Source organism: Melanotaenia boesemani, chromosome 11 (genome assembly GCF_017639745.1).
Source record: "Melanotaenia boesemani isolate fMelBoe1 chromosome 11, fMelBoe1.pri, whole genome shotgun sequence".
NCBI lineage: Eukaryota > Metazoa > Chordata > Actinopteri > Atheriniformes > Melanotaeniidae > Melanotaenia > Melanotaenia boesemani.
Window position 1 is genome coordinate 35,931,391 of NC_055692.1, and position 12,524 is coordinate 35,943,914.

Sequence of the window (12,524 nt, forward strand, 5' to 3'; positions counted from 1 at the left end):
TGATAGGACCCTGACCAACAGGGACAGATTTACTGAGGGGGTGCATATTCTGGCAGACCCTGCTGCCAGAATATGCACCCCCTTCTATATCTGACTCCAAATCACTTGCAGCCCCCAAATTCACAACAGTTATTGCTGATCATGGTATGAGCATACTGTGAAGACCACTTAAGCATCAGTCTTTGACTTTTAATTTCTCTGTATAAGAGATAATATATATATATATATATATATTCTTTATAGCAGCAGGATAGTTCGGGGTTTTGGTAAGGCGAGATGCTGTTACTGCGCTCCTTGAGAGGGGGTAATTTTTTCGGCACGACACAAGCAAGGTGGAGTGAGGGCGGGGACAGCCAATCACACAGAAACAGCAGAGCCAATAGAAGAGCTTGTGGGCGGTCTAAACTAAGCCGTTTTCTGCTTGGTCCTAGCGCTAGTCGTGTCTCTGTTCACAAAAGCAAAACATTGTTTTTGTCATTTAAAAAAAAATCGCTATTCAGGAGCAGCAGACAGGAACACTGACATCCATCAGTTTGTTATTTTTCTTTCCCCAAGGTTTATTTTATAATTTCATTATGCAAACTGAAACTGATTTATTTAGTTTATCGTCTTGCCCTGTTGTCTAATGTCAATAAAAAGTTTGTTTTTTTCAAAGGTTCTTGTGTCGCGTCGCAAGCCCCCGTGTGCACGTAAGATCTGCCATGAGAAAAGCTCAGATGACTAAACGTAACTGATGAAGCAGGCTGGTTCTGTGGTGAAGTCCGATTTTCTTCCAGTTCTCGAACGCATCAGTGATGTTTGCAGGTGGTTACTAGGCAACAGCAACGGACTTCAGTTAGATCCAGGATAAAAGTGGACTGAACTCTGTGATGGCAGCTGCAGTGACAGACCTGGACCGGGCTCCGGTGGCCTTCGGACGGTGGGCCGTCCCGCAGCTGTTCTCGGAGCTGCAGCAGCCGGAGGCCGCGCGCAGGCTGCCGGCTCTGGCCTCACTCTGCGACCTGATGCACGACCCGGAGCGGCTCTACGAGACCGTTAACGGAGGTAGGTCCACGAGAAAATACGGTTCACTGTCAGGTCTGAAGCTGATTCTGGGTTTGGGAATCAAACTCTCTGAAGCTGCTCGGAGCGCAAATGTGAAGGTCAGAAATAAAATATATTTTTATTTATACAAACACAATATTATTATGGCAAATTAAAAGAAACCCCAAAATTAAGACATATTCTAACCGTTAAATGAATAAAGATGATCGCTGGCTTCATGATTCATCTGCGTTGGTGGAGTCATGAGAAATGTTCTTACCAAGTGTCTTTTGCTGCGCTGGGCGCAACCAACCCTCCATGCAGCTGCACTAAAGACCATGAACGCCTCACCCCGTCCTGGCTTCACTGCATCTGCTGCCTGGACTTTTTAGAATTCATTTTCAGGTTTTACTGTTTGTTTTTAAATGGTTAAGTAGACCTGCTCTACCATCCAGGTCTGCAGATCAGATCCTCCTGGTCCTTCTTAAATCCAGACTGACCCAGCTTTTTCAGTACTGGCACCCAATCTTTAGAATGAGCTCACATAACTGGCCCCCTCCCAGGCCAAACTGGCCCCCACTCTGGAAACTTTTAAATGACATTTTAAACACATTTTAATCCTCAGCTTTTAGCCCAGCATGAGAAGATTATGAAGATTATGTGAATCTGTTTGTCTTTTTTTAGCCTTTTTATTGCTTTTTGTGGATTCTACCCTTGTAACAGTTTTATTGGAGCCTATTTAATCTTTTAATTTCTTTTAAAGCATTTTGGTATTTTATTGCTTTTAGTGTATTTAATAGTTTCTGATTCCTTTATTTCAGTTTTATTAGTATTTTGCTAATAATTAAACACAGCTGTGATGTTTACGTTGAGGCCCTGGGGAAAACTCAGGACGTGCTGGAGGGACTACATCTCTCGGCTGCTTGGGAACACCTCAGGATCCCCCTGGACGAGCTGGCGAATGTGACCGGGGAGAGGAAAGTCTGCTTAAGGCCCATTAATGCTGGATACAGAAGACGGATACACAGACAGATGGACCGTTTTGTCCGTCTTCTGCATCGGTTACGTGCGTAATTTGGTCCGTTTTCAGGGAGCTTAGCTATTCATTGCTTGACGCAGAAGATGGAGCTGAGCAGAAAAGCTGATATGTGACCAGAAAAAGAAACAAACCAGAGAAGAAGAAGAGGATCAGGAAGGGAACAAAAAAGCAAGGGACTGTCCTCTCCCCCTTTCTGTTCACCTTCTACACATCTGCCTGCAGCCACTGCACAGAGACCTGCCACCTTCAGAGGTTTCTGATGACTCTGCTGTAGCTGGATGTATCAGGGAGGAGATGAGGTGGAATATCCAGCTGCTGTGGACTCCTTTTTCACAGAATCAGCTGCAGCTTAATGGGACAAAGACTAAGGAACTGATTGTGGATTTTAGGAGAAAAGCACCAGCGACACCTGTTTCAATATAGGGGGGGCCAATGTGGAAGTGGTGAAGGGTTACAGATACCTTGGACTGCATGTTGACAATAAACTGGATTGATTTAAGAACACTGCTGCACTTTACAAGAAGGGCCAGAGCGTCTCTCTTTGTTGAGGCGGATCAGGTGGTTTAACATCTGCCAAACGCTGCTCAGGATGTTTTATGAGTGTGTGGTGGCCAGTGCTATCCTCTATGCTGCAGCATGCTGCAGCAGGCTGAGGGCTGCAGACACAAACACACTGAACAAACCGATCCACAAAGCCAGTAACGTGGTGGGATGGAGCTGGACTCTGACTGTGGTGTTGGAGAGGAGGATGTTGTCCATAATAAAGACAATACTGAACAATACCTCCCACCCGCTTCACAACCTGCCGATCAGCCACAGGAGTACGTTCAGAGAGAGATGGATACCACCTCAATGCTCCACTCAACCACAGGAAGTCATTCCTACCTGCAGCCATCACACTGTACACCTCCTTCACATAGCAGCAACATCCACTGCTGTACATTTGTTGCACTTTGGACCACATTTACGTTTTACTGTCTATCATACTGATAATACTGTACATAGTACTCATTGGCTGGATTTATCCGGATCTGTTTATATAATAATAATAATAATAATAATAATAATAACTTTATTTGTATAGTACTTTTCGAAACAAAGTTACAAAGTGCTTCACAGCATTTAAGAACACATACACAAAGGTAAAACAATAAAACATGAATTCAAAAGAGACAATAAAATTAATAAAAACAAATTCACAATAAGAAAGCCATTCTATAAAAGTAAGTTTTTAATTTAGTTTTAAAAGTGCTAACAGTGTTGGCTACCCTGAGCTCCTCAGGCAGAGAGTTCCAAAGTTTAGGAGCTCTGACTGAGAAGGCCCGGTCTCCTCTAGTGAGGAGACGGGAGGGGGGCACAGTCAGGAGGCTCTGACCTGAGGAGCGCAGGCACCGACCCGGGACATAGGGGGAGAGCATGTCACAAATATAGGTGGGGGCTACACCATGGAGGGCTTTAAAAGTAATTAATAAGATTTTAAAATAAATTCTAAAATTGACCGGTAACCAATGTAGGGAAGCTATGATAGGGGTGATGTGTTCATGTTTTTTAGTGCCTGTTAAAAGTCTTGCTGCAGAGTTTTGGACCAGCTGGAGACGACTGAGCAACTTCAGACCTAAACCTGCGTATAGTGCATTACAATAGTCCAACCAGGAGGAAATTAGTGTGTGTATCACCTTTTCCAGGTCAGACTGGGAAATAAAATGTTTGATCTTGGCTATGTTACGAATCTGATAAAAACAAGATTGGACAACCTTTGTAACCTGAGGGCTAAAATCAAATTGTGAATCTAAAATAACCCCCAGGTTACGGGCAGATGGTTTTACCAGATTGGATAAACTATCAAGAGAAGAGAGATTTTGAGTGACTTGAGGTGGACCGAATAGAATTATTTCTGTTTTTGATTCATTGAGTTCTAAAAAATTTTGGGACATCCAGACCTTTATGTCAGAAAGACAGTTAAAAATGGGAGTGAATGATTCAGGGTCGTTCATAGCCAGCGGGACGTATAGTTGTGTGTCGTCTGCATATAGATGGAAATTTATATTGTGGTTTTGAATGATTTGACCTATGGGAAGCATGTAAATGGAAAATAAAATATGCCCAAGGATGGAACCTTGTGGAACACCATATGATAGGGGGGCCGAGGAAGATGAAAACTCTCCAAGTACTACAGAGAATGACCGGGATGAAAGGTAAGAGGAAAACCAAGATAATGCAGAGTCAGCAATGCCAATAAAATTTCTGAGATGCTTTAACAGAGTGTTGTGGTCAACTGTATCGAATGCTGAACTTAAATCAAGTAAAATTAAAATTGAACATAGACCAGTATCAGCGGCTAAGAGCAAGTCATTGGTGACTTTTATAAGGGCAGTTTCGGTACTGTGGTGTGAGCGAAAGCCGGATTGAAACTTTTCAAACATGTTGTTATTTTTCATGTGCTCGGTCAGCTGGGTGGCAACAGTCTTTTCTAAAAGTTTGGATAAAAAAGGCAGATTTGATATAGGTCTGAAATTGTTCAGGTCCAGAGGATTAAGTGAGGGCTTTTTTAGAATCGGTCGAACTACAGCACTCTTGAGACCAGGGTGGACACAACCAGACGACAATGAACTGTTAATAATAGAGAGGATGTGGGGACCCACGGTGTCGAAGATGTCCCTCAAAAATCTAGTGGGCAGAATGTCTAATTTGCAGGTAGTAGGATTTGCATGCTGAATAAGATCCTTTAAATTGGATAAAGAAATTTGTTTAAAATATGTCAGTGAGGACCCAGTTTGGTTCGGGATATCAAAGTTGCCAGGGGCAGGTGGAATATTATTCCTAATGTTGGCAATTTTATTAACAAAATGAATGAGAAACTGCTCACATTTTGCAGCAGAAGCATCGATAGAAGGGGTAGGAGGGCAAGTAACTAAGTTTATTGTTTTAAATGATATTCAAGAGTTGTTGCTGTTTGAGATTAACTCTGAGAAATACAATTTGCGTGCTTCTTCCACTGCCAATTGGTAGGCAAGAATATGGTGTCTAAGGTTTTCTAAAGATACCACAAGGTTATCTTTTTTCCATTTGCGTTCTCCTTTTCTGCATTGTTGTTTTAACTGCCTTGTATGATGATTAAGCCAGGGTAGGAAATTCCTTTTGATAGGTTTTGTTTTATACGGGGCAATAATATCTAGAATTTCCTGGCATGTATTATTGAAATTGTCCAGGAGCTCATTTACTGATGACACATTTGTTTGCACATTGCTAATCGGTGCAGCCAGAAACATGGTGCTAAAACTGTTTGTTGAGTTGGGTTTGAAACTGCGAATACGGCTGCTTGATGTAAGCTTTTGTATGGTAGAATGCAAATTAGTTTTGAATGAGACACCCTTATGGTCAGAAACACAGAAATCCAAGAGGTTTACATTATCAATGTCAACTCCGAGGGAGAGGACAAGGTCAAGAGTATGTCCTCTGCTATGGGTTGGATTTTTTACATGTTGGACTAAGTTAAAAGAATCTATAAGACTAATAAAATCAGTGGTAAAACTAGAAGAACTGGGACAACACACATGTATGTTAAAATCACCAACAATTATCACCCTATCATATTTGGCAACAGTGCACTCAAGAAAATCTGAGAATTCTTCAATGAATTCATTGGTGGCTTTAGGTGGCCTACAGATAACAGCACAGAATGTTGGTTGTGGGCCAGAGAGAAGAAAGACCAGGGATTCAAATGAAGAAAATGTATCATTAGGGAGGGAGGAGCATTTGTAATCAGATTTATTGATCACCGCAATTCCACCTCCACGACCAGACAATCTTGGGTGATTAAAGCTAGAGTACTCAGGTGGACAGGCTTCAGTTAAGGGGATAGTACAGCCAGGTGTAAGCCACGACTCAGTAATAAATAAAAAATCAATATTATTTGACATGATGAACTCTTGGCAGAGAAAGGACTTGTTTGTTAGGGACCTCACATTAAGAAGACAAAAATTAGTTGTGCGTGGGGTAAGAAAAGGAGTAGTAATTTTAACCTGAATTAGGTTTTTTCTAAGGCAAAAAGGAACAAATGATTTTGATTTTGACCCAATGGCACCATGGATTCTCTCCCGTACAACTGTTCCAATGGGAAATACCTGCAGTGGCCAGCAGGAGGCGACCTCAGCGGCGGTGGAATGTGCAGTCATCGGAGAAGAAGAGGCAGAGGTCACAGTGGGGGTGTTTGATGTAAATGTAAACAGTCATGCACGTGTGCAAGTTTGCACCGCGTGTTGCATATTAGCCGCAAGTATGGGACAACCCGACCTGTTCGGATGAAGGCCATCTCCACAAAACAGTGAGGCACGGTTCCAAAATAAATTAAAATTGTCAATAAAACTAACATTATGGGAACTGAAGATTGAGTGGAGCCAAGTATTAAGTCCAAGTATTCTGCTAAACCGGCCAGCGCCACGGGACAACGTGGGAATGGGGCCTAAAATGAAAACACTCAGTCTTACAGAGTCGAGGAAAGTGAGAAGCTCAATGAAGTGTTTTTTAGTGATTTCCGAATGCTCGTGTGCTGTATCATTAGTCCCCACGTGAATTATGAGCCTGTGGACTGTGACAGGAGCTGACTGCAGGATGACCGGGAGTTTACTTAAAATATCGGAGACTGAAGCACCAGGAAAACAGTGCGTAACTGCATTGAAAAATCGGATGTGTTTTATGATTGAATCTCCAACTATCACCGTAGTAGGAGAGAAGAGTGGCCTTGGTGGGGATGAATGTAGGATGTCCTGGGGTTGTGAAGAGATTTCAACTGGATTGTATTTTCTCATGTCGGAGACAGGCTGTGGGACAACAGACTCGAGCCCCGCGCATTGCGTTGCCAGAGGTGGTGTGGAAGAAGGAAAAACACCCCGGAGCGCCGGAGCACAGCCTCTTTGAGGAGCCTACGGTGGCGGGAGGCCGAAGTCATAGGCCGGGCTGTGGAACGCTGAGGGATCCGGTGGTGTTCGGACACTGGGCCAGAAGATGGACGAGTCTCGGGCTCCACCAGAACAGGAGCAGCATCAGCCAGACCATCACACAGCAAAGCAGCACAATCTGGGGTACTCCTCCGGAGCGCAGGGAAGTCAAGAGAGGACTCCAGGTCTGGAGGGACCTGTGCCGTTCTGCTAGTACGAAGGGGCGCCGGGGAGTCGATAGCCAGGGCCGCGTATCTGTTCGACAGGCTCAGGGGCGGCGATCGGGACGTATTTTCTGATATCCTCGTTGGCCCGCGGACAAATACCTCTTCATCTGATATCAACCCTGGCCTGGGAGTTGAACAGAAAGAGGGCCGTGGGCAGGTGGATGGATCCCACGGAGCAGTGTCCTGAAGAGCAACGCTGAGTGAGGCAAGACGCTTGGATTGTCCACAAGCCACGTCAATAAGTTTGTGGAGGAGTACTTCTTTTTTCTTCAGCTCAGCTTTGAGACGCCGATTGTCCTCCTCAAGGTCAGTAATAATACCAGCAGCTTTTTTAAGAAGTTCTGTATCATTGGTACTGTTATTTGTAGCATTTACTTTGCATGATGTGCTGAGACCAAGTGACACGTCTGAGCTGGGTGGCGCCATTTTAATCGATACAATAGATATTGTAACTAATTTGTAATTTTTCTTATTGAGATTTTTATCTTTAACTTATTCTTTCTTTACTTGGTATGGAGCGACTGTGTGCACACAATTTCCTCCAAGATTAATAAAGTATTCTGATCCACTTCTTCTGATTCAAACTTGCAGTGAAGTTAGTGGAGCAGCATGTGGGACATGCCAAAATCACATAGACCCAAAGAAAACAGGGAAATTCATTTCAGCAATCCTGAATAAAATCAAATGGATCCAAACAGCTTCAACTTTTTCACAATAACCCATTAATTTCAGACAGGTGTGTTAGATCAGGGAAACAATGAAAACCTGCAGGATACCGGCCCTCAAGGACTGGACTGTGACACCCCTGCCTTACAGGGACTTCTTCACTTTTCTTCTGCAGGTTTTCTGGAGCAGCTGAAGGTTTTGTTACAGGATGAAGATCCATCAGTCAGACGAAAAACCTGCGAGCTGCTTCACCTGCTGACGGCCCACAGCATCGGCAGGTAAAGCTGTAGTTTTAACAGCCTGGCATTACTCTCTTTATCAACTTCACCGAGACACAGATGTTTCCAGGAAGGTAGAAGGTTGGAGGTACTGGGGACTGGGGGCCCCTGAACCTGCTTTCATAGGAGGGTTATTAAAATAACTTCAAAGATTAGGATGTTGGAAACTACATTCAGTCCAGCAAGGAACTTTAAGACCCTAGACTCAGACAAAGCCCATCCTCTGGACAACACAGTTAAAGATCTTTATAATTACATCAGCTGGACTCCAGCTGTGGACTGTTTCTGATAAAACATACAAAAACCTGTTAGTAGATCCATCTGACTCCTGGGATGGAGAGATGTCAGTGAGATTTAGAGGTTTCCTGAGGCGGTGAGGTTTCTCTTGGCTGTACCTCAGACTGACCAGCAGGTGGCGGTGTGACAGAGCAGGAAGTCAAAGCTTTACCTCCTCTGGCAACAGCTGCAAATGACTGACAGCATGGAGGAGTTAAAAACTAAAAAACTAAACTGACTGACGATGATTTTAGTAGAAATGATCATTTTATTTATCTTCTGAGCACCAAATGGACGAGATGAAGCTGAAACTTCATCACTGTGAGTGTGTGGTCTCCTCCTGCAGACGGGCCCTGCTCGCCTCCTCCCTCCTCCCTCCTCTGTCTGAGCTTCTGGACGACTCCTCATCCTCCTGCAGGAGAAACGTCCTCCAGGTTCTGAACCGCCTCGCTGAGCTGCCTGCAGGTACTTTGACACATCTGAACCTGCTGCCAGGGCTGTTTCTAGAGTCTGCCACCCTGGTTTAGATGATCCATGAACTACATTTCACAAGAAGCAGGCTGAAGACATGATGAATTCATGTTTTTCTATATGATAAAATAATGAAATAGATGTTTGTCCTTTTATTAACTTTTATTTTGATAAAGGACAAACAGGACGAATAAAAATAATTTCTAAAATCATCATCTCATCTCTAAATCTCCCACCTTCACATCACAAACAAAATGTCTTTTTATCCTTTGAGTGTCTTTCTGCCTGTTTTCTTCTTCCCACATTTTCCCGTCCCACTAGGAAAACTTCTTGATACCATAACGCTGTTTTCCATCCATATCCTCACTAACAGGAATGATGGCTACCTGTCAATCATTCCAGCCTATTCATGCATCTAACTGCGTTCCACTGGAGTCCAAACTTTAAAAACACCAGCCACAGCTGATCATCACAACTTATTTTATTCTCATATCCCACATTTATTCTAAATATATAAAATATAAAGACAAGTCTTTTCAGTTCTCCTCAGATGGAGCTGGACATTCAGTCTTTGGCCTCCTGGTGGCTTGTAGGACCTCAGCAAGCAACGTGTCTGCTGCTGATGTCTGGATCTGCATCTTCTAACCTGAGCCGACGTCCTTCTGTGTCCTTCTGCAGGTGCAGCAGCTCTCCTCACGCTGGTTCCTAAACTGATGCTGACGCTCAGACAGGAGGAGGAAGATGAGGAGGAGGAGGAGCTGCTCCTCTCCACCCTCAGCTGCTGTTCAAAGCTCAACGCTCTGCCGGCTCTGGCCTCAGACGGAGTCTCACTGCTGGGCCACAAACTCTCCCACAGCTCCCCGAACATCCGCAGAGAGGCAGCGGCGGCCATGATGGAGCTCAGGTTGGAGCAGGCTGAGTTTGGCTGGTGTGTGTGTGTGTGTGTATGTGTGTGCGTGTTTATGACGGCCATCTTGTTCCAGTGTTCCTTTGGACGGGAAGCGACAGGTCTGTGAGCTGCAGGTCCTTCCGGTCCTGGTGGGTCTGCTGCAGGACGAAGACGCTGAGGTTCAGACCAACGCTGCAGGAGTCATCATGAACACTGTGATCATCACCGCAGGTACAAACACACACTGACCTCTGCTTCCTCAGAAACTCAGAGCTTTACTGGTTTCTTCTGCAGCTGAGGAGCAGGAAGGAAAAATGTCCACTGATGGATGCAGTCCAGAAATCCACATAAAAAATATCTTCATTTCTTTGTAAATGAGGTGACGAACATTAGAGCTCCTCTCTGATCCATCAGTCTCTCTTCCTTGTTCTGCTGTTTTCCTCCAGTTTGAGGATGTAACCTGAAATTAACATAATCTGAAGCCCTCAGGTTCCCCTACAGATGCTGTCCTACCTCACTTATTTAAAGAGGATATTTCCACTCTGGGGCCACATGTTCTGGTCCCAACAGTATACAAACATGCTGCTAGTAGTAGCATTAATCAAAAAGCCTAGATCCAACTATACCGTCCAAGCTTTTATTTAGAGGTTTTTCAGTCTGGTTTTAAGTCCCTACAGAGTCTGAATCACTAAAGGTTTTTAAATTGTTGGTACAGGCGTCCAGTGGGCTGGACGTGATAAATAAATCATTCTCATTCTCTCTTCCAAGTAACTGTACATGCTGTAAACCACTGGAAAGCTCAGATTCTTTCCACACCAATCATCAGAGCTCAGGCTACATACCAGCTCCTTCACTGAGGTCGGTCCTCAGCATGAAAACAAAAGAAGCTCTTACTACTATATAACTTTTATTTTACAAAAAAAATCAACGTTTTAAACTCTTGTAAAATCCTCCAATATTATAATAACAATCTTTTCTATCATTAAATGTTAAATTTCCAAGTATTAAAAAGGTTAATGATATTAGCTACAGACAGCAGGGATCATGTGACCTGAGTTTTGTTAGATTTAACCGCTGATTTGAAACAATGGGTCATGAGACATGTAGGTATTCAAGGCTCTTCTCTGGTTCAGGTCCTGCCTGGCTGAGGACATTTTTTTATCTCTCGTAATCATCTTCTGTCTTATGGCATCCCCCAGGGCTCAATCCAGGGCCGCTGCCTTTTTCTTTAAATCTGCTTCCCCTGGGTTCTGTGTTTGAAACCCGCTCTTTCCCATCTGCATGTCTGTGACGAGTACATGGAGGAGACAGAAGGTTTCTCCTGGTTTAGCTGCGTTTCAGGTTCATTTTAAAATAATTTACTTTGCTTTTAGGCCGTTGTTAAACACATGCCACCGCTCTGAGCGGCTGCATGCCGACTCATCTTCCCGGTGACCCCGGCTGAAAACTCCGAGCAGGTGGATCTTTAGTGGTGAAACTTCCTGCTGCTGCATGTTAACCAGGCTGGACGTCTTCACCGAGCGTTTTAAACCAGCCGCTTCTCACTGACCTTTGACCCAGCTTCGAGTTGATTTTATAGAATTTTTTTCATCACTTTGGTCAGTAGCTGCTGTTTTTAAAGTGCTTTAGAAATAAAGTTGCCTTGACTTGAAACTCCTCCTGCAGGTAAACTTCAGTGCCTGGACCTCCACGTCATCCCTGTTCTCCTCCAGCTGCTGTCTGAGAAGCAAGAGAAGGAGGAGGAGAGGAGGAGGAGGAAGGCTCTGGTCCTCTACTCCTTGCGGGCTCTGACTGCGCTGGCCGAAGCTCCGGTGGGCCGCCGCCTCCTGCTGGAGCAGCTCCCCGTGCTGGTGAGGAGGAGCGAGGAGGAGGACCAGGACATCCAGCAGGCCGCTCAGACTGCTATCGGGGTCATCACCTGGACCCCCTGAGACCTTCAGGACCTCTGACCTCCAGGGTTCATGTCAGAGTCAATAAATCTGTTTCCACAAAAAGCTTTGACGCTGAAATCTGAAAAACATTTGAACCTCAAACTTGAGAAATTTTCTCACCTTGAGTTTGATGGAAGTTTCTTTGTCATTGGGACAGAATAAAGTTTTCAGCTCTCCCGGTGAGATCAGGGACTGAGACCAGCTGCTGTGGTCTCTGTTGTTCACTTTTAAGTTTCTTTTGTCATATTTTGTTGAAATAAACAGTAAAAAATCAGCCGTGAAAAAGTGGGAAAGAAAACAAAATCTCATGATTAATCTCATTAATCTGATCTGTGTGAACATTTTATCATATATGTTTAAAAAAGGAAAAATCTGTCTGTCTCAGTAGGTAACAAGCTGCCTTGGTGACAGCTGGAAGTCGGATCCGAGTCTGTTAACTAGTTCGGTTTAATCTCCTCCTCCTTCTTCTCCTCCTGATGATGATGATGATGGTGTTAGCTTCTTCATAAACGAACATTTTCTCTTCCTTTTTTCTTCATGTGAACTTTAAAGTTTCACATAAAGAGTTTTCAGCAGCTGAAAATCCTGGTTTTTACTGCAGTTTTCCGTCTCAGGGAGTCAGAAAAAGAGGCCACGAGTTTCTCTTGGTTAGATTTCCACCACTAACATCCCCGTGATAGAGGACTGTGGGGTAAGAGACTCTGGGGAGGAGTCTGGCATGGATGTGGGACGGAAGCCTGGAAGGAACAAGTCGAGTTTGGGGATCAGACATGTTGGTGTGGTGAGG

General features: G+C 44.2%; 1 protein-coding gene across 1 annotated transcript; it reads left to right on the forward strand.

The window, feature by feature from the left end:
* The first annotated feature begins 674 nt into the window (after positions 1 to 674).
* Positions 675 to 12,011, forward strand: LOC121648976 (radial spoke head 14 homolog). Its single transcript, XM_041999504.1, has 6 exons — positions 675 to 1,044; positions 8,068 to 8,170; positions 8,793 to 8,911; positions 9,596 to 9,821; positions 9,901 to 10,037; positions 11,472 to 12,011. Exons 1-6 carry the CDS (start codon positions 870 to 872, stop codon positions 11,735 to 11,737), a joined length of 1,026 nt encoding a protein of 341 aa, XP_041855438.1. The 5' UTR covers positions 675 to 869; the 3' UTR covers positions 11,738 to 12,011.
* The last annotated feature ends 513 nt before the right edge of the window (positions 12,012 to 12,524 follow it).

Coding starts and splice junctions, on each gene's coding strand:
- LOC121648976 (XM_041999504.1), top strand. CDS start 870: ATGGCAGCTGCAGTGACAGACCTGGACCGGGCTCCGGTGGCCTTCGGA. Junction 8,171..8,792: donor ACGGCCCACAGCATCGGCAG/GTAAAGCTGTAG, acceptor CTCCTCCTGCAG/ACGGGCCCTGCTCGCCTCCT. Junction 10,038..11,471: donor CACTGTGATCATCACCGCAG/GTACAAACACAC, acceptor CTCCTCCTGCAG/GTAAACTTCAGTGCCTGGAC.